This window comes from Dipteris shenzhenensis, chromosome 15 (genome assembly GCF_047967505.1).
Source record: "Dipteris shenzhenensis isolate YYH24624 ecotype China chromosome 15, Dip_SZ_1.0, whole genome shotgun sequence".
Classification (NCBI taxonomy): Eukaryota; Viridiplantae; Streptophyta; class Polypodiopsida; order Gleicheniales; family Dipteridaceae; genus Dipteris; species Dipteris shenzhenensis.
Window position 1 is genome coordinate 55019980 of NC_141610.1, and position 19396 is coordinate 55039375.

Sequence of the window (19396 nt, forward strand, 5' to 3'; positions counted from 1 at the left end):
ATGGGTGTTGTTTGCCTTTTTGACCAAATGAGAAAAAGTTATTGAGCTTGCCCTCAAATGGATACAAACAATTGCAACGCAATGTTAGAGACCCCATAAACCATAGCAAAGGTTCTCAACTGTCTCCTTTGGCTTCTGGCAAGCTCAAGTAGTACACTCTTCAAATAAACAATTGCTACCATATATGTATAGAACAGTTATTTGATATTTTTTTTACATTTTGGATATCCTAAGAGGTCCAAGATGCATGCTTCATAGGATTATAGCATTTGCAATAGTTTAATGATCTCATTCAAGATGCCAATTGTGTAATATTTTGATCTCAAATTCAAGTTCATAATATGTAGATTAGTTTAGACACCAAGCTTATCAAATTATTCCATTGAGAAATGCATAACTTACGGATGGAGCAAGTTAGCCATATGCAGTATATTCCCTAGCAACTTCACAAAAAATGGCTAGACCTAATCATGCATCGGTCCAAAGGAGCTTACACACACAAGACTTCAAGGAGAAGGCGAGCACTCATGTTGAAATAAGGACACAAGAGTGGATTCCAACTAGGGCTAGAGGGAATCAGTACTCTCATCACCTAGCTCTCAATATATAAATCAAAGAGGGTATCCTCAATGCCACATGTTATAAAATGAGAGATCACATGAATTGCAACCATAAGATGCGGAGGTAGATAGAATCCTCCTACCCTATGGTCCAAACCATATGATATATGCACACCTAAATGTAGTATAAATGTAGGTGTGCATATGATATATGCACACCTAAATGTAGTACAAATCAATATGATATATGCACACCTAAATGTAGTACATTTGAGCATGCTACTTACTTTTCTAAGTGTCACGAGGAAGCTTTGGTGTTTCAATAGCTTTGGCCGGATACTACTAGCTAAGATTATGCGAGCGCATGCAAAGAATGAGTCTACATGATGATAGTGGTGCTAGGTGCTCTTCCAAACATAACCATCTAGAGGAGAGGCCTGGTAGAGGTATGAGTACCCAAGCCAGTAGGGGTGATGCTGCATCAAAATCGGATCGGACAGAGAAATCTGAACAAGGTGAGGCACTGGGCGCACAGTCCTATGCAAAGATTTTCGAGTAGGTTTCTCCCCTTTGGAGATGGACAAGGTGTCCAGACTATTGCATGCAGAGATCGAGCATCGTGCCAAGGAAACCAAGAAGAAAGGTTGGATGGAGGCTGGCAAACGCCACTCCGTCACATGCGAAATACACTTGGAAGAAGTCATGCCTGAGCTGGAAAGGTTGGCATGAGGCAGGGTCTACCTCTTCTTCATCGGACGCTCTCAATCATTGGATGAACTCGAGTAGATCCTCACGTATGAATTTGATCTATCCCAAGATGCTTACTCAGCCAAATTCCTAGGAAAATACTTCTTTCTTGTCTGCTGTCTCTCAGAACCAGTATGCAACGACATGCTGGGGAAACCTTTCATGTATGCGAGAGCGGCAGTGCTGTCAATCCCTTGGAGTCCCTCCTTCTTCATTGATGAGTTTCTTTTTCATGAATGACTAGTGTGGATTGTTCCCGAGCCTTCCCCAGATGTTGGGAGACACTATCAAAAAGTTGGCAACAATGCTGGGCCCGGTAGAATCTTGCTTATTCCTCCCGCACAACTATGGATCCTTTTGGTAGGAAAAGGGTGTGGATTCTTTGAGATAGGGTGCAACCCACATTGAACTTCATTGAAGTCCAGCACTCAGGAGGCCTCAAGCTTCCAATCCAGGTTAAATTTGGCCTCTTTCTTGATGCATGTTTTATTTGTAAGAAAGTTGGCCATTTTGCTAGAGCATGCCCAGATAAACTAGCAAACACGGGCTTGGCAAGAGGTGACAAGATTGTCCAAGACCCTTCCACAAAGGACAAATGCAAAGATGTTGAGATCGACCTCAAGCCCTCTCAAAACACACAAGCGCTTCCGTCAAGTGATTGAGAGGTCAATTCGGACAATGTCACGGAGGTCATCCATTAGTCGACGGATGGAAGATTGCCGGAAAGAAAGGTAAGTCTGTCCGGGAGCCCCTCCCCATGCATGGCATCCCCGAGAAGCATGTTAAAGAAGAGAATATGGATCCCTCTCCTTCGTCGGGGATGCTTCTGGACATTCCACCGTCCCAGTTGGTGGAGGTGCCGATCTCTTCGCAAGCCTCATCCAACGATGAAGAGGAGAACCTCCCTAATGTGAATCACAAAAAGAGAGTGCATGAAGATAAGAAGAGCGAGGAGAAAGGTCAAGGTGAAAGCAATGGACTACAGAAAGCTCCAACCACATGAAACCTCACTAAGAGGCTCAAGGACATGGCAAGGAGTGCCTGGATGGCCAAGGAAAATAGATTTAACTTCTTTAAAGATGTTCATAAATCCTCGGAGGAAAGTTAGGGGGGGTGAGAGATGCAAGGAGAGGATTCAAATGATGTCGTGGAATGTGAGAGGGTGCTGTGCGAAGTCCAAACAAAGAGGATTTCTCGCAGTAGTCCAAAAATTCAAACCACGTGTGATAATGATTCAGAAGATCAAATGTGGGTCGAATGATGAATTTTGGTTTGCATGCAAGAAGCTGGGATTCAGTCTGTTTGTAAACTGCCCATTTAGTGGTCGAGGAGGCACAACCATCCTCTTGCATCAATCTTTGAAGGTGAAGGATGAGTTTAGGGATGAGGATGGTTGTCTAGCTGTGGTCTCAACCTTGATTGATGATTTTCAAGTAGGGTGCATGTGTATATGCTCCAAACGCCCCTGTGGAGAGAGCTAGATGCTGGTGTTCTTAATTCAAAGTTGGAGGGTGAGCATTGGTTGGTAGGAGGAGACTGGAATTTCACTGAAGATAGATCGCATGCCACAACCTACTCCACCCCGCAGGAGCACAAGTCTTGGGATGATCTGATTCAAAACAAAGGGCTAGTAGATTGCATTGAGTTCGATCAGGAAGGGCTGTAGGGTTTCACTTGGTCAAATCATAGACTCGGTGCTGATTTTAGATCAAGAAGACTGGATTGCTTCTATACGACAGACAAAGGGTGGTGGATGCATGCACCCATGGAGGGTGAATACGTGCTGCAAACAAGCCTCTTAGATCATGTGCCAATGATCTAGAGATTCTCTATTCTGTCGGCCAAGTCCAAGCCGATTGACGTCACGTTTGTCTTCAACAAAAAGTTCTTGCGGTTGAAAATTTTTTGTAAACTCATCAAGGAAGAGTGGACGAAGGAGCATGAGGGAAATTTGGATCCTTGGATAAGATGGGACAATGCAATAAGGAGGATACACATGAAGGCTAAGGACTGGGATAGGGAGTACAGACACAACTGACGAGAGGCGACTAAAGATTCATCAAAGCAGCCCTGATAGAGGCCCCTGCAGATGAGATGGTGGCTACTTTGCTGGTTGAGATCAAGACTGCTATTCACGACATGGAGCTGGTAGAGGTGGAAGATGCTAGACTGCCTAACCGTCAGCCTTGGGGGATTGCCCAAGTAAAAAAAATTTCCAATCAATTAAAAGGAGGCATGAAAAAGAAAAGATTGACCGGGTGATGGACGCTCAGGGCTGCCTAGTGTTTGAGCACTGGCATATTGCAAACACTGTTCCAAAGGAGCTCAGCCAGATTGTGGGTGAGCCTACCACACAATCTACAGACTGGCTTGCCAAGATGGAAGCGCTCTTAATTAGCATTCGACCTCGTGTGTCAAAGTACCATAGATCCTGGGTAGACCCTTCATGATGAAGCTCAAAGAGGCCCTCCAAGCTATGGCATCTGATAAGTCCCCTGGCCCAAATGGCTTCACATCCCAATTTTACAGAGAATTCTGGGACTTGCTGGCTCCAAGGTACACCGAGATGGTCAACTATGCATTGAATAGAGGTACCCTCTCGCCTGATGTGAGGCTACTAAAGCTCTGCCCCAAGAAGGTCAATAGATTGAAGGTCGGCGAGTTTGGTGGCCGATCACAATGCTTAACACATCATACAAGATACTTGTGAAGGCGCTCGCCATCAGAATCAAGGAGGTATGCATGTCAGCAGTCGACTCGAAACAAGGTGGCTTCATCAAAGGAAGGGAATTTTTTGAAAATATTATAAATGTCTCTACTACTATGGACTATGATTGGCAAGAAAATCAAAAGGCCCTGCTATTGGGCCTGGACCTAGACAAGGCCTCAGATAGGACTACCTTTGGCGGTGCTAACCAAACTTGGCTTTAGAGATGGGTTTGGTAGCATGGTTGCCACTCTCTTTGGCAATGCATCAACAGTTCTTTGCCTCAACGGTGGCACGGTTGGATGCTTTGATCTCAAGAGATCCATCCGCCATGGCCCCTCTCCTCTTTGCAATAGGAACGGTTCCTGTCATCCATAGGATTAAAGTTGCGGTGTCTAAGGGTAGAATTCATGGGATCCATCTCCCGAGGGTAGAATTCATGGGATTTTCGCTCATGGGTAAGTGCCTCCCGATGCCTCTTTTTGAGCCCCTCCCCTGGGGTGGAAATTGTAATTCACTTTATTGAAATAGGCCGGTCTAGGTCGGTTGGCACTTGGAAAGAGCTCCCATTAGTACCACAAGGTTGTCTCCGACTTCCCCTCATCAAGATAGTGGGTTCAAATCTCATCACAGGTCTAGTAGCAACGTGGAAGGAATGCAGCGATCAGCTAAGATGGACAAGGCCTGAGAGGTGATGCCAGCCTGGGAGAATCTATATGGTGGATCCGGGCATTCATATGAGAGCCATTCTCTCTTCATGACCTCCCGCATGCCTACAATATGTATAGGAAAGGTTTAAGGAATTGGGGGGACATCTGGAACTCAAGAGCCATGGATTGGGTCCCCCTTGAGCAGCTATGTATTAGGTTTCAGCTTAATTAAGGTGAATTCGACTAGTTGGCTTTCGTGATGGAGTGAATCCCGCGGATGACTAGCCAACTAACCGCATCGCCTCTTTTGAGGGTCGACAGACCCAGTGGCTCATGGGAAGGACATGCCTCAATCGCCTCTTAGCAAGGATTGTGTACAGGAACCTTGAGACAATGGGGCCTCGGTTCGCGACTCTCAACAAGAAATGACAAGTGAGAAGAGGCCACGTATGGTGGCAGAATAGATTCATAGACATTTGGAAGCAGTGTGGGGCAGGGAAAGCCAACTTTATGATGAGGAAGATTACCAACTATTGGCTTCCCGTCAGAGGGTCCCTTGTGAAACGAATTCCTATATCTTCAATTTGCCCTTTATGCGACAAGGCTGTGGAAGCCTTGAAACATTTGTTTTGGTCTTGTCCAGTTACCAGGGAGGTCTGGGGTAGAGTGGAAGCTGCAATCAGAAAGGCAGGGGTCATGTCTCAATTTTATATCAAAGGAAGATGGAGGATGGTGCTACTTGGGGAAACCTTCAGGCTGCCCTCTACCCTCATGGCTTCCTGGCAATATGTTCGTGCGGTTGTATGCCTCTCGATCTGGGAAATGAGAAATCGCTTGGCCTTCAAGGTCCAGATGGTGCTCGGCCATAGGGAGTCCACCATCATAGCTATGGTCAAAGCGAATTTCAAGGATCTCGGTTTGATGTTAGGGGAGAAATCCCCAGTGATTAATCACTATCTCCTCAGTATTAGCTCTCTTGTATAAACACTTTCGGGTCCAGGCTCTATCAGCATAGGCCGCGGGTGTTCCCCCTTGTAGTCGGCCCAATTTTGTAATTGATCTTTTCTTTTTTAGGCCTGACAAGCCCCTTAATATATTCAGCATTTTATTTCATTTTTTTTTATTTTTTTTAAATGTAGTACATTTATGTGTGCATATGATATGTGCACACCTTAATGTAGTACAAATGTAGTGCAAAATGTACACATAATTGTACTCAAACCCATAACTAATCTAAAAGGCTAGAATTTTCAAATTCTAGCTTCGAAAAGACTTGTATATTTAAGCCCACTGAAATATTATCATGGACTAGTATTTGTAAGTCTATATCAGGGAAAGTCTCACCCATGGAAGGTGTGCTAATGACCTTGACTTCTATAGCTATGTTCTCCTCTTTACTTTTGCATTGAGAAGATGGCCCTTCACTTCTATAGCTATGTTCTCCTCTTGACTTTTCCATTGAGAAGATGGCTAAGTTTGGTTTGAAAAAAAGAAATGTGATCATAAATAAGACAAGGAAGAAGATCAGATGACTCAGATCTTACTTCTATTATTAAAGAAAGATAGCAACTAGTTTGGTTGAAAATGATGGACAAAACAATGACAAAGATCATTACACATGGAACCTGGTTTTTTGACATGAACCTCTACCTACCTCTACACCTTCTTTCTTTGACTATTCAAAATCTCTCGATATTTTTTGTCAAACCAAAGACATGAGCCCCTTCCTCTGCACCTTCTTTCTTTGATTGTTCAAAATCTCTCGATCTTTTTTGTCAAACCGATCTTTTTTATTATAGTTCTCATGTCCAATCCACCTCTCTCTCTCCTTCCCTCTCTCACCTCCTCTCTCTCTCCCTCCCTCTCTCTTCTCCTCTCTCTCCACACTACCATTATCACAAACCATTATCATGCACGTGTTCTTCTTGCATGCTTCTCGGATACTGTAGCTAGCATTCTGTACAAGCATCCTTCCTTGACACCTTTTGCTACTAGCTCACATCTTCTGGATTTATCTCTGATAATGCATTCATCTTCGTCGAAGATGACTCGGCAGTTGTGTTCCGTCATTCGACTTACTGACAAGATGTTCTTGATGAGCTTTGGAACGTAAAGTACATCTTTCACCAATCCTTCAGTATCTTATCATCCCCAAAGCATCTTCATATCTCTCTCTCTCCTATCGTCATTATCGTGACTTCGTTTTCTTCAACGAAATACTTTAATGTGGGGTTTGACTTTGGAAATGTTGAAAAGAATACTCAAGTGGGAAATGTTGGGTTGGGGTGAGTCATGGTCGGCTACATGAACGCCACTCTCATGAACAACGTAAACATGCAGCAGAGGAGGAGGATCGAGGTCGGAGGAGGAGGAGGAGGAGGAGGAGGAGGAGGCACAGCCATGGCCGAGGTCCAGGCTGCAAGAGCGAGAAGCATCCCAGTCATGGAGGGTGGCGATGGACCCGACAGCTACGCCAACAGCTCCCACAGACAGAACTTTCACTTCCACTCCGTCGCCAAACCTCTCCTGCTCCAAGCATTCGGCCGCGGCCTCATCCCACCCCATTCCCTGCTTGATGATCCTCCACCTCCCTGCCTTCGCATCGCTGACTTCGGTTGCTCCCATGGCCGAAACGCCCTCGTCTGCGCTGAATTCATCGTTCCAATCATTCAACAACGCTGCCTCCACTCCCATCCAGACATTCAGTATTTCTTCTCCGATCTCCCCTCCAACGATTTCAACAACCTTTTCCACGTCCTGCAGTCCTCCGACCTCCTTGGCCCCCGTCATCGACGCAACCAAGCAGGCCGAGAGCTCCAACAGATTTACAGTGCTGGCGTTCCGGGATCGTTTTACGACCTCCTCTTCCCTAAAGCGAGCCTGCATTTCGCGATATCTTCACTCGCTTTGAACTGGCTGTCTCAGGAATCGTCCATCTCTACCATATATTCATGGTCCATGCGTCACTGTTTCTGCCATTGCGTTTGGAGGGAGTTTCGGATCTTCATTGTACTCTTATGTCTTGACACATACATCTTTCATTGGGTGTTCGTGCAGGTGCCTCCGGCTGTTATCGATCAGACATCCCCTGCGTGGAATGGGGGCCACATTTGGATAGATGGGCGGAGGCCAAAGGTCTGCGAGGCTTACGCCCAACAATCTCTATCTGATCTCAAGAAATTCCTCAAGTGCAGAGCGCAAGAATTGGCGAGTGGTGCAATCGCGGTCGTGTTCTCACTGAGCCGTGCGGAGGAGCATCCAACGGGAGCATATGTTTCTCACTCTGATATTTTCTCGGACATCCTCCAACCTACATGGAACGAGGCGGTGTCTGAGGTACGTTACACCTCATTCATCATTGCTATTGCGCTTTTTATTATCAGGAATTTCACCTGTATCGGACACCACATGTTTCGGGTATTGAACTCAGTGTGCATTTTTCTGTGCAGGGCCTAGTAGAAGCCAACGAGCGAGACATGTTCAACGTTCCCATGTACAACTTCAGTCGAACAGAATTCGAGGTTGCAGTGCAAGACGTGCAGGAGCTGGAGCTACTGAAATTGACGGTTACAAAGAGCGAGAAAGAAGAGAGATTTGATGACCCACATGCATTTGGAACTTACTGGACGAACATCACCAAGAGTTGCATAAGGCCGATGGTGAAATCGCACATAGGAGAGGAGAGAGCTGTCCAATTCTTCACGAAGATGCAAAGGATTGCAACAGAACGTGCGCCCGACCTTACCAAATTCACATTAACTACAAAGCACTTTCTGCTCGCCATTCTCCGGCGTAAATGATTCTGCAATTGATAGAAATGTGTATTTCCACAGTCTCGTGTTAGCTCCAAGCTGTTTTCTGATGTATGAGAAGAGACAACTCCACCATTTGTGGTTTGCCATGTTTATATGGATTACGCACATCTTTAGATTTAAAATCTATCGTCTCATGTGGTAGTTCTAATCTGTTTTCTAATGTATGATAAGAGACAACTCCACCATTTGTGGTTTTCTATGTTTATATGTTATCAGCATTATTATGGATTATTCACATGTTGAGATTTAAGTGACTATTATGGATCTAACAAGTCGCTGTATAAAAATAGAATTGGAAGAGTGTAAAATCTGGAGTACTCTAAAGTCACCCAATCGACGTTGGACCTTGCCCACCCTTAGTCTGTAGAACAGTATAATGTAAGAGGGATACAGTTTCACAAGCCGAACTTAAACTTGGAAGGGTGCAATGAATACCCCGAGCTAGGAGTCAAGAAGCAATGCCTCGTAGAGGCACAACAGCTAGTCCGTGACTTCCAATAAAATTTTGAGGAAAGGCTCACGACCAACAAGGGGATGGATACCATATACCCAAACTACCAGGCCCAAAATAGAGCCCCTAAGTCTAGCCCTGCCCTAGAAAGAGTAGTTGAGAAAGGCTCAGAGGGCAATTCAGTGGGACGGTCACTCTTAAGACACAAGATGTTCGAAGATGACCCTAAGTGGCACCAGGCTACGAAGGAGGACCTTATGTCCTTTAATGGTTTCAAAGAATTGTAGTCGGAAGTCTAAGAACCCATCAACCAACCTTGCGATGTGCTAGGGCTCACGCCGCATTCTTATCCACAAAGGTTAAAATGCCTATAGCGGCCCTATTAAGACTAGGGATAGATGGATGAATGGACAGATGGTCACACCTCAAGAAGTGGCCCCCAAGATAATGGAAGGTCCGAACCTATTGAAGATTCCAATCAACAAACCGGGCCAATACTTTGAGAGTGATGATACCAAGGCTGTGCTCCCAATTACCTACCAAATCAAAAACTCCATGGTGATCTTGGATGGAGGAGTTGGTGTTAGCATTATCTCTAAGCAATGTTGGGCTAAGTTGGGGAAGCTCTGAGATTGAGAACACCAACCTGGTTGTTAAGCTAGCCGATGGCGCAATGGCCCAACTCGAAGGGGTTTTGAAGGACATTAAGATCAAAACCTTTGGCCTCACCTACCGTGTCTGGTTTGTTGTAATGGATTTCCATGGGTAGCCAGATGGATACGATGTCAATTTGGAAAGACTATGCGCAATGTAGGTCTAGTCCATCTCGAATAGGATTTATGTGCGCAAGAATGATCAAATCGTGAGGGTCAACCTCTAGACGTGGAAAGCCCACCCAATGACCAGCAACCTATTCATGACTGAGTTGGATAATACATAAAGGACTTCCTCCCTAGGATGAGAACACTGGTATGCTCGCTGCCAAAACCCAAGTTCTCAAAAAATTTGATGCACGTCCTTGGCCCTTATAGATGCAGTTAAGAAGACAGGGACAAAATGGAAGCCTACGATCCCAAGGTGCTGGGGAACATAGTTCCCTTAAACATGATCAATATCTTAACCACCAGAGGATGGCTAGGGGGTACAAAAGGTAAAGGTGGATCTTCACTGGTTGAGATATGTGGGTGTTGTTACCACACACCATGAGTTCTCAACTAATTGGAGAGCCATGCTAGATAGAATTAACACTCCCCTAGGATAGCAGGCTAGATGAACTACAGAAGAAGGAAATCATCAAGGGTATGATGGTCCAGCTAAGGTCAAGGAAGTGGACCTTGCCTCAAATGGCAAAGACCCAAAACCAGTCTATATAGCCAATGACCTCACCCCCAAGCAAGAAGAGGCTCTTATTACCCTCCTACATGAGTATCAAGATTGCTTCACTTGATATGGATTCATACTATGCATACTCTAATGGCCATCTGGTCAAGCATGCAGGGATCCTCCAGAGCAGCTACTGCTAGGAGGGCTATCTTCTTTAGATTTTGGAGAGGATCTCCCTCCCTTCTTCTCTGAGTCTTCTTCAGGGTTGAGGTGGCATCTTCAACCTCCACCTTCGATTTTTGTTAGCTCTTTTTGAGCTATTTATTTTCTTCTCATGCATGGCATGTTGTACTCCCACATTAGGTCATACAACACACCATCCCTATGATGAATGATATTAGACCGATGCGGGAGAGACCCTACCGGATGAATCTGAAGTATGCGACAATTGTATGGGAGGAGATACAAAGTTAATAGATGCAGGGTTCATCTATGAGATCAAGCATACGGATTGGGTATCCTCCATCGTCATAGTGCTAAAAAAGAATGGCAAGATTAGAGTATGCATAGATCTCAAAACGCCATGACTCATAAAGACCACGCTGCCCTTTACAGAGCATGTTTTGGAAAGAGTCGCTGGAAAGGAGGCTTACAGCTTCCTAGATGAGTTCTCTGGATACAACCAAGTATCTATTACACCAGAGGATCAACGCAAAATGGTGTTTGCCGCAAAATGGGGAGTTTACGCTTCCCGGGTGATGATCTTCGAGCTCACCAATGCTTCTGCAACATTCCAAAGGCATCATGATGATCACGGCTTTCAAGGAATATTTGAGGGTTTTTCTGGAGGCTTTCCTAGATGATCTATGTGATAATTCCAAATGGGATGATGACCTTAAGTACTTGAGACTTGTGTTCAAAAGATGCTGGCTCTATCGGATCTCCCTCAATCCCTTGAAGGGCCAATTTTGGGCTAAACACGGGGTCATTCTCGGACATGTGTCCAAAAACAGGAACTCCATGGATTATAATAAAATCAAACTTATCCTAGAAATACCCCAACCCACCAATGCAAAGGGAGTACAAAGGTTCACTGGACACATGGGCTACTATCGCAGATTCATCTACAACTATGCTGAGATTTCCAACCCCTTGTACAAATTATTAATAATCTTCTAATGGATGGAGTGCCAAACCTCTGAACCCTCAAACTTCTCTTGGCTTCAGCCCGGATTTTGTGAGCACCTAATTGGGACTTGATCTTTTGTCCATATCGATGCCTCCAAGTTTGCAATAGGGTGTGTATTGGTGCAGCCAAGTGAGTTCAATTTGGATTACCCTGATATAATTCACAAAGCCACCAACTGAACGACACAAAAATGAATTATGCCACGATCGAGTGAGGACGACTTGCCATGGTGTATGCTATAAAAAAATTTAGGCATTACTTGCTGGGAAACAAGTTTGTCTTCTTTGTAGATCACCAGGCCCTCCTCTACTTGGTCAATAAACCATGTATGACAACACGCATCATGCGGTGGATGCCCGTTTAGAGTTTGACGTCACCATCGCTGCTGTAAAGAAGGGACATACACACTTTATGGCTGATCACATGTTCCGCATTCCCAATAGAAAACCAGCAATAGGAGTGGAAGATGATCTTCTAGATGCCCCACTAGTTCTTATCGATCTAGTTCTGGAATGGGATCAGGAGATCGGACACTTCTTAGCCAATGGATTCCCTCAGGATAAGGCCTTAATAAAGACCAGGCCAGGAAACTTATTAAGGACACGGCTCCATATCAATTAATAGCCAGTTAGCTCTATCACATGGGCAAGGATGGCATAATGCACTGCAGCATCCGTGAGAGGATGAATTTGTGGAGGTTTTGGACAAAGCCCATTCGGGCATCGCACGTGGTCATTTCGCTAGAGAGCTTATGACCCGCAAGATATTGCTAGTAGGACTATAGTGGCCAGCTCTCTTTGCAAATGTGGCCAAATTTTTAAACATTGTGACCCATGCCAACGGTCCTCCATCCCCCATAACTAGGACTATCCTCTAACAGGAGTCCTTATAGATCAACCCTTTGAAAAGTGGGGTATTGTTTTTGTAGGACCAATCAGTCCAGCAACTAAAGGCACTTAGGCTTGATATTTTATCATGGCCACAGATTATTTTACAAAGGGGACAGAGGATAAGGCCACCAAGAAGGCGGATGCGAGAATAGCCACTAAGTTCCGATACGAGAATGTGATATCACACTTTGACCTCCCACTGGAAATTGTGGGTGACCGAGGAACTCATTTTCTTAATGATATAATCTGCATTCTAATGAGCGAGTTCCTCATCATTCATAGGAAGTCCACACCCTATTATCCTAAAGCAAACGGCCAAGCCGAGAGCTCAAACAAGACCTTGTGCCGCACAATGACATGCACGGTAGAACTCATGGGACGTGGCATCTTCTGGCTTAAGCTCTCCTCAGCACAGGCTGCGAGTGACATGGTCAGGCGATCCCCTACTTCTGTGGGTGGGAAGATCATCCTCATGGTCCCATGGTACAGGGGTTTCAGTGTAGCGGACTTTGATGCCCGCTTTCGCATTCCTCGCCATCCACTTACCCTTATCTTCCCAGGTCTCGCAACCGAGCCCGATCATCAAGGACCTGGGGGCACACCTTGGTTGGCCTATGCAGGACACGTACGTTGATGCAGCGGCAGCCCAAGGGGTGCCACGTGTCAAAGTGGCAGGCTCTGAGGAGCTCAGACAGCAGGAGGTTCGGGCCCAAGCCATGCTAGAGGAGATCACCCAGCGTCGCTCAGAGTTTTCATTTCATGCTTCCAAGTCCTTCTGGGCTAGGAAAGGCGACAGGATCTGCAAAGAGTTCTTCAGGACTCATGGACAAAGGTGTCAGTAGGGGAACAGCTCCGTTCTCTTAGGGCGCAGGATGGTAGTGTCAGGACAGATCCAGACGAGGTCCGGGACAGACTTCTACAGATCATTGTTCCAGCGGGAGCCCCCAGACCCTCGTGGCCGCATTTGCAGGGAGGAGGTATGGAGATCTACACCACGGCTCATGCAGCCCAGCATGAGCGACGCCCTTCTCGCCCCTTTCACTGTGGCAGAGATGCAGGATGCAGTGAGCGCTATTGATGGGCATAAATGCCCAGGTGAGGATGTCCTCTCTAGAGCTTTCTTCACCACCTTTTGGGAGCAGATCCACCGGCCCTTGCTCGCAGCCTTCCAGCACATCTTCTCCAGCGGGCAGATGCCAGAGAGCCTTGCAACAGGCCTGATTTGCCTCATCTCCAAAGGGCGGGACCGCCAGGAGATCAGACAATGGCACACAATCACCCTCCTCCCGACCGCCTACAAAATCCTCGCCAAGATGATCAGCAGCCGCATCCGCCCCCTGCTACACGACTTGATTCATGACACCCAGACTGGTTTTGTCCAAGATCGCAGCATTTTGGACATCATCTTCACTTTCTCAGAGGTGACAGAATGGGCCCAGCACAGTGGCCAGCACCTTGCCATACTCCTCCTCGACTTTGAGAAGGCGTACGACAGGGTAGAATGGTCCTTCTTGGAAGGTACACTCTCTCGCTTTGGTTTCCCGTCGTACGAGTGGATCAGAGGTATTGCTAGCCTTTACAGATCGGCCTCCAGTCGGGTTATCATTAGCGACAGGATGGGGGAGAGATTCACACTCGAGCGCTCGATGCGTCAGGGCTGTCCATTACCGCCCTACCTCTTCCTATTTTTTGCGGAGGCCATGACCCACTTCCTTCGAGCCCGTACCACTGGTCTTCGTAGGGATGCGTCTCCCTATTTGAGATGATGCAAAGCTTCTCGACTCCGAGTATGCAGACGACACAGCCCTATATGTGCAGGATGATGTCGAGTCACTGGAGCGAGTGAGACTGTCCCTAGAGATTTTTTGCCTTGCGGCTAGAGCGAAAATCAACTGGCATAAGTCAGTTGGTTTTCTTACGGATCCGGGAGCTAGCTCACAGTGGGGTATTTTCCTGGGGTTTCAGGTAGGCCTGGACATCACACCGGCTCAGCAGTTCTTGCCGGTCCTAGCCTCCATACGACGGAAGCTTGCTTTCTGGAGCACGGCTCCGCTTTCCTTGGCAGGCAGGGCCCTTGTGGTCAACCAGGTCCTTCTTGCCACTGCTTGGTACATGGCCTCTTGCTGGTGTTTCTAGAGGTCTTGTGTAGCCCATCTAAGGAGACTGGTGCGGAACTTCCTATGGTCTGGTTCAGACGGTTCCGACACCACCAGAGCTAGGATCGCCTGGCAGACATTCATTCTCCCCCAAGCAGAGGGCGGCCTCGGCATCATAGATCCAGAACTGCAGAGTCAGGCACTTCTTGGCAAGCTAGTCATCCGCGGTCTGACCCCAAGAGGGCAGACGTGGAAGCTCTTGCTACAACATGGTCTCAGCGCGTGTACTCCCCAGAGAGGGGGTGTTTGGCAGCCTTCTATCCGATGGATATTCACTTCAGCTCCTTTGACTCAGCCCCGTTCCCCCTTCCTCCGTAGCCTCATCTCGGTCTGGAGGAAGTTGCAACACAGCCTTTCCCAGGTTCCCCCTAGCTGCCGAGAGGAGATAGACAGACAGCCCCTTGATCTGGAGCAGCCAGGTGACAGATGTTACAGGTTGTCAGCTTGGAGAGAGATCCCATATCCCTTGGGCACTCTGGGCGCTCTGGCCTGCACGCTCGCTCCAGGTTTGGAGGGACGTCTACAGTCAGCTGAGCCCAGGCGAGCTAGCAGCAGCAGTAGGTACGGCACGTGGGATCCAGGCTCGGCGAGCGGAGATTGATGCTGCCATTCCTTTAGGTTGGAGGATTCCCATAGTCACCGGACAGCTCTTCCCTGGAGATGAGAGGTGGCTAGGACAGTTCACTCCATGAGGCATTCCCTTGGTGGTTGCAGGCCTCTTCTCGGACTCCTCGGTACACTTCTTCTTCGTCACTGATGACAGTCGCCTACAGAGCAGAGAGGCCGTGATCGACCCCCAACTTCCCTGGCAGCGCCTTCGCATTGTAGGGCTGCAAGGGAAGACGTGGCATATAGACCCCCTGATTATGCAGGACCAGGATTGGAGACTCTGGATATGGGAGGGCCGTTCCTTGACAGAGGTGGAGTGGGACCCAGGAGAGTGGCGTTGGCCACCATCGGAGACCTCAGAGAACCCTATCCCCTTCTTTTCTTACAGTGCACGCACGGGTCGGCATGCTCTTGGGGCTCTCCGGCAAGGGCTACCCAGACAGGCACATAGGTGGTATGCCCAGGGGATATCCTTGGTCTTTCTTCGCACTTTCTGGAAGACTCTTTGGGCTAGCTGGCGTCCAAGGAAGATCTCCTACTTCCTTTGGATGGTGGCACACAAGGGGCGTCCAGTTGGCAGCTGGCTGAGGCAGATGGGGCAGGAGGGGCATTGCCAGATGTGTTTTCAGGAGGAGTCGTCCCTGAAGCATTGCCTTTGGAGCTACTCGCATGCGCAGACGGTTTGGAAGGGAATCATGGGGATCTTAGCGAGGGCTACACCCGAGCTACGACCGATCACTTGGGGAGCCGTTTGCTGGTGCAGCACTGAGCCGGGACATCACTTGGCCTATGAATTCTCTAGACAAGATCCCGTCTTTTTCATCACGCAGGCCACCTGGGCATACATGGACAGCTTCCCTTGGCATCTGACAGAGACAGATGCAGGAGCGATGCCTCGGCACCCAATTTGGGAGATCATAGGGAGCATTGCAGGCTGGCATATCTGGACTTCCAGATGCGCGCAGACTGTAGGAGCTCAGACTACTTCTACCACCCAGACCCTAGCAGACATCTGGAGCACGATCGTTCACATGCTCAAGCGTCAGTGGGATCAGATTCAGGGAGAGTCCCGGGCAGGGAAGGAAAAGAGACGACATTTCCTTCGCGACTAGGACCACCGGGAGTTGTTCTTCTAGCACTCCACTCAGAGTCTTCAGTGGCATTACGCCCCTCCACCGTGGCTGTTTGTCCACTCTCCGATGATTATGCCCTAAGAGGCTTGTATTTAGCATTTTGACTCCTCGGGCTGAATCCGTTTTGTGATTGCAGCCCGCTGGCCTTTAGGCCTTCTTGTACTCTCGCTTTCAAGTAATATAACTAGCACTACTTTTTGCGCAAAAAAAAATGGCATGCACGGTAGAGGCCAGTTCTAATGATTGGGAACATAAGCTCACCACCACTCTATTCAGTCCAGTTTTGAAATGGACTTTATTAAGGTTCAAAAAATCAAAATACGATGTTTCTCCTCCAAAGAATTTACATACACTAGTGGTGAAAAAATCCATTGTGATTGTAGCTAGAACCTTGTGATTGCTCGCTAGCACTTTTTGAATACAGTGTTTCTCCTTCTTTGAATCACTACATATACAAGTGGTAAACAAATTCTTTGTAATTGAAGCTAGAACGTTTTCCCACACTCCTTTGATGGATACCACTGCTTCCCTCCCCTTAGTCTCCTTATACCCACTTGCGAAGGTAGATGAGCTTACTACCACCCTCAACTAGCTTAAGGTGGATCTCAAAACTCCCCTTAGTCTCATTCTCCGTCTGCTGCTGCCCCCTGCCATCGCCCGTCGCCATAAACCAGCCCTTGGCAGCACCCTGCCCCTTGGCCGCGACCTACTCCCTTGGCAGCGCCCTGCTGCCTTGGCCACGCAGGCTCCCTTGGCAGTGCCCCCTGCTCAGGTCGCCCCCCCTTGCCCTCTCGCGTCATGCCCCCCTTTAGCCCGTCTGGCTGCTGCAGGTGTGCCCTAGTGGTTGAGCCGCCCCTTCAGCCCGATCGCGTTGCGTCCCCCCTTCAGCCTGATTGGCTGCTCCTGGTCGTGCCCTGCTGGTCGAGCTCCCCTTGCCCCTTCAGGTCGCCCCTTCAGGCTGCCATCTAGGCTGCCCTTCAGGCCGCCAGTAGCTGCTGTTTGCCCCTCCCTTGCGCTTCAAGCTGGGCTGCTTCAGGGCCCTCTCCGGGACAGTTCTGCTCGTGTTCCGGGGAGCTGAGTTCCTGGGCTGCTTCGAGGCATTGGCGGAGCTTTCTGCTTCTGCATTGAGCGGCCTGTTTTCATTCCACGCAGGCTTAAGTTTGGGGCATTCTTTAACTAGGGGTTTTTTGGGGATTCTAGAGGTTGGTTGCGAGTTCCTGGTGGGTATTTTTAGCAGAGGTAGCTCTCCCCTCAGGACAGCGCAAGCTGAGACAATGGAGGACACTAATGCCACTCCCGTCGCCGAACCTGAGGAGATTGAAGTCACAGTTTCTTTTCCTCCTGACATTGTGCAGATGATTGAGGTAGCAGAGGAGGGTTTTCATTTGATGCACATCATTGGCTTTCTACCCGGTAGAGGCCAACAGTTATGTGATTGGGTGTACACCAGCATGGCCTCATTGGGTGTCTCAGTTACGGTTTTTCGATTGCTTGGCAGAGGGTACTTTTCTCTTGGCCTTCAGTCTGCAGAGCAGGCTCAAAGAGTACTTATGAGCTCACCAATTCAGTTTTAGAGTAGAGTCATCCATTTGTGGCCTTAGCGGAAGCACTTCAGTACTACTTCCCCGAGACCGCGTCAGGTTTTTTTTTGGATGCTTTTCCCTGGACTTCCTGATGATGTCAGCTCTTGTCGCAGAGCTGTGGAGCATATGGCTAGCGTGGCAAGTACAGTCATCCCATCAGGTGCTAGACTTTCCTATGCTCAGTCAGTTAGACTCACTTCAGAGTTCCCCCCTCCTTGACCTTTTCCTACTTTGATATCGTACTCTACGGGAGATGGGGTCCAGATGCACCAGAGGGTTTTGTACGAGGGGCTTCCTGATCAGTGTCTTTTCTGTCGGAAGAAAGGTCACTTTATTAGGGATTGCCCCAGTCGGGATCCTTCTCATCCTACGAGTGACCCAGAGCCTTCAGTTCAGCCTCCAGGGGTCTCTGAGCCTGCTTCGACTCATTCAGCAGAAAAAGAGGAGACTCCTCTGGGGGAGCCTCCAATGGAATCAAAGGACCTAGAGGTGCCTCCAGTGGAACAGCTTTCATGGAGAGCTCGGAGGAGACGGAGACAGAGGGAGAGCCAGCAGTACGGGCAGCCCCAGGTACGAGCTCACAAATGGTAGAGAGTTGAGACATATGTGTAGGAGACCCCGAAAAGGGGAGATGCAGAGGACCCTCCGCAAGCAAGTCTTGACACTGTGCAGGAGACGGTAGCTCAAGAAGTCGAGTCACATGTGCAGGAGACCCCGGAAAGGGGAGATGCAGAGGACCATCCACAGGCAGGTCTTGACACTGTGCAAGAGATGGTAGCTCAGGGAGTCGAGACACATGTGCACGAGACCCCGGAAAGGGGAGAGGTGGAGGACCATCCACAGGCAGGTCTTCACACTGTGCAGGAGACAGCAGCTCAGGATTTGATGACTCTAGACACTACTACCTCGGAGGTTCAGATATTGGTTACGGAGACAGTTATTCAACAGGAGACCGCTAAGGCTGCAGTTACCGGGATGGATGCCTCTCCCCAATAGTCCGTTGAGAGAGTAATATTTTACGACATAAGTCAGAGTCAGAGCCCGTTCCAAGATCTCATGCGCCTGTACGAGGTTCCCTCGAGACCCCTTTCACAGCCCCGTCGCATAGTACCTTCCTTTGTTGCTATGCGGAGCGTCCTTTTAGACATCCCTCCCAGTACAACCTCGTCCTCGCAGCTTTTCACTCCTGGTTTATCCAGATCTTTTGCGAGTGCGGTCACAGATTTTGCTTAGTATCCAGACAGGCGTGAGGATTGGGAGATCCTAGCAGACGAGATCGAGCGAGAGTATCAATCACCCACGTGGACAGGCACCTCGTCGCAGATTCTTCCTCTCCCTCTCACCTATTCCAGGAGCAGAGTCAGGACGGCTCAGCCCTTTTCTACTCTTCTGACTCCTAGACCTGACCCCAGGATGGTTTACAGAGATCTGCCCGTTGAGTTTTGGCCCTTTTTGGCTCGAGGGGTTATCACAGACTCCCTCACTCGATTGGAACTTCTATCAGTGTTTTGCCGACGGTCAGAGGAGATAGAGGAGTACTTAGGATCTGTTACTCTCTCCAGAGAGGGGCACGTTCTTCGTTT

The 19396-nt window shown here is 48.2% G+C and overlaps 1 protein-coding gene across 1 annotated transcript; it reads left to right on the plus strand.

Moving 5' to 3' along the window:
* The first annotated feature begins 7040 nt into the window (after window positions 1–7040).
* On the plus strand, window positions 7041–8577 carry LOC147894009 (gibberellic acid methyltransferase 2-like). Its single transcript, XM_087386557.1, has 3 exons — window positions 7041–7586; window positions 7719–8000; window positions 8114–8577. Exons 1-3 carry the CDS (start codon window positions 7065–7067, stop codon window positions 8462–8464), a joined length of 1155 nt encoding a protein of 384 aa, XP_087242683.1. The 5' UTR covers window positions 7041–7064; the 3' UTR covers window positions 8465–8577.
* Window positions 8578–19396: the final 10819 nt, after the last annotated feature.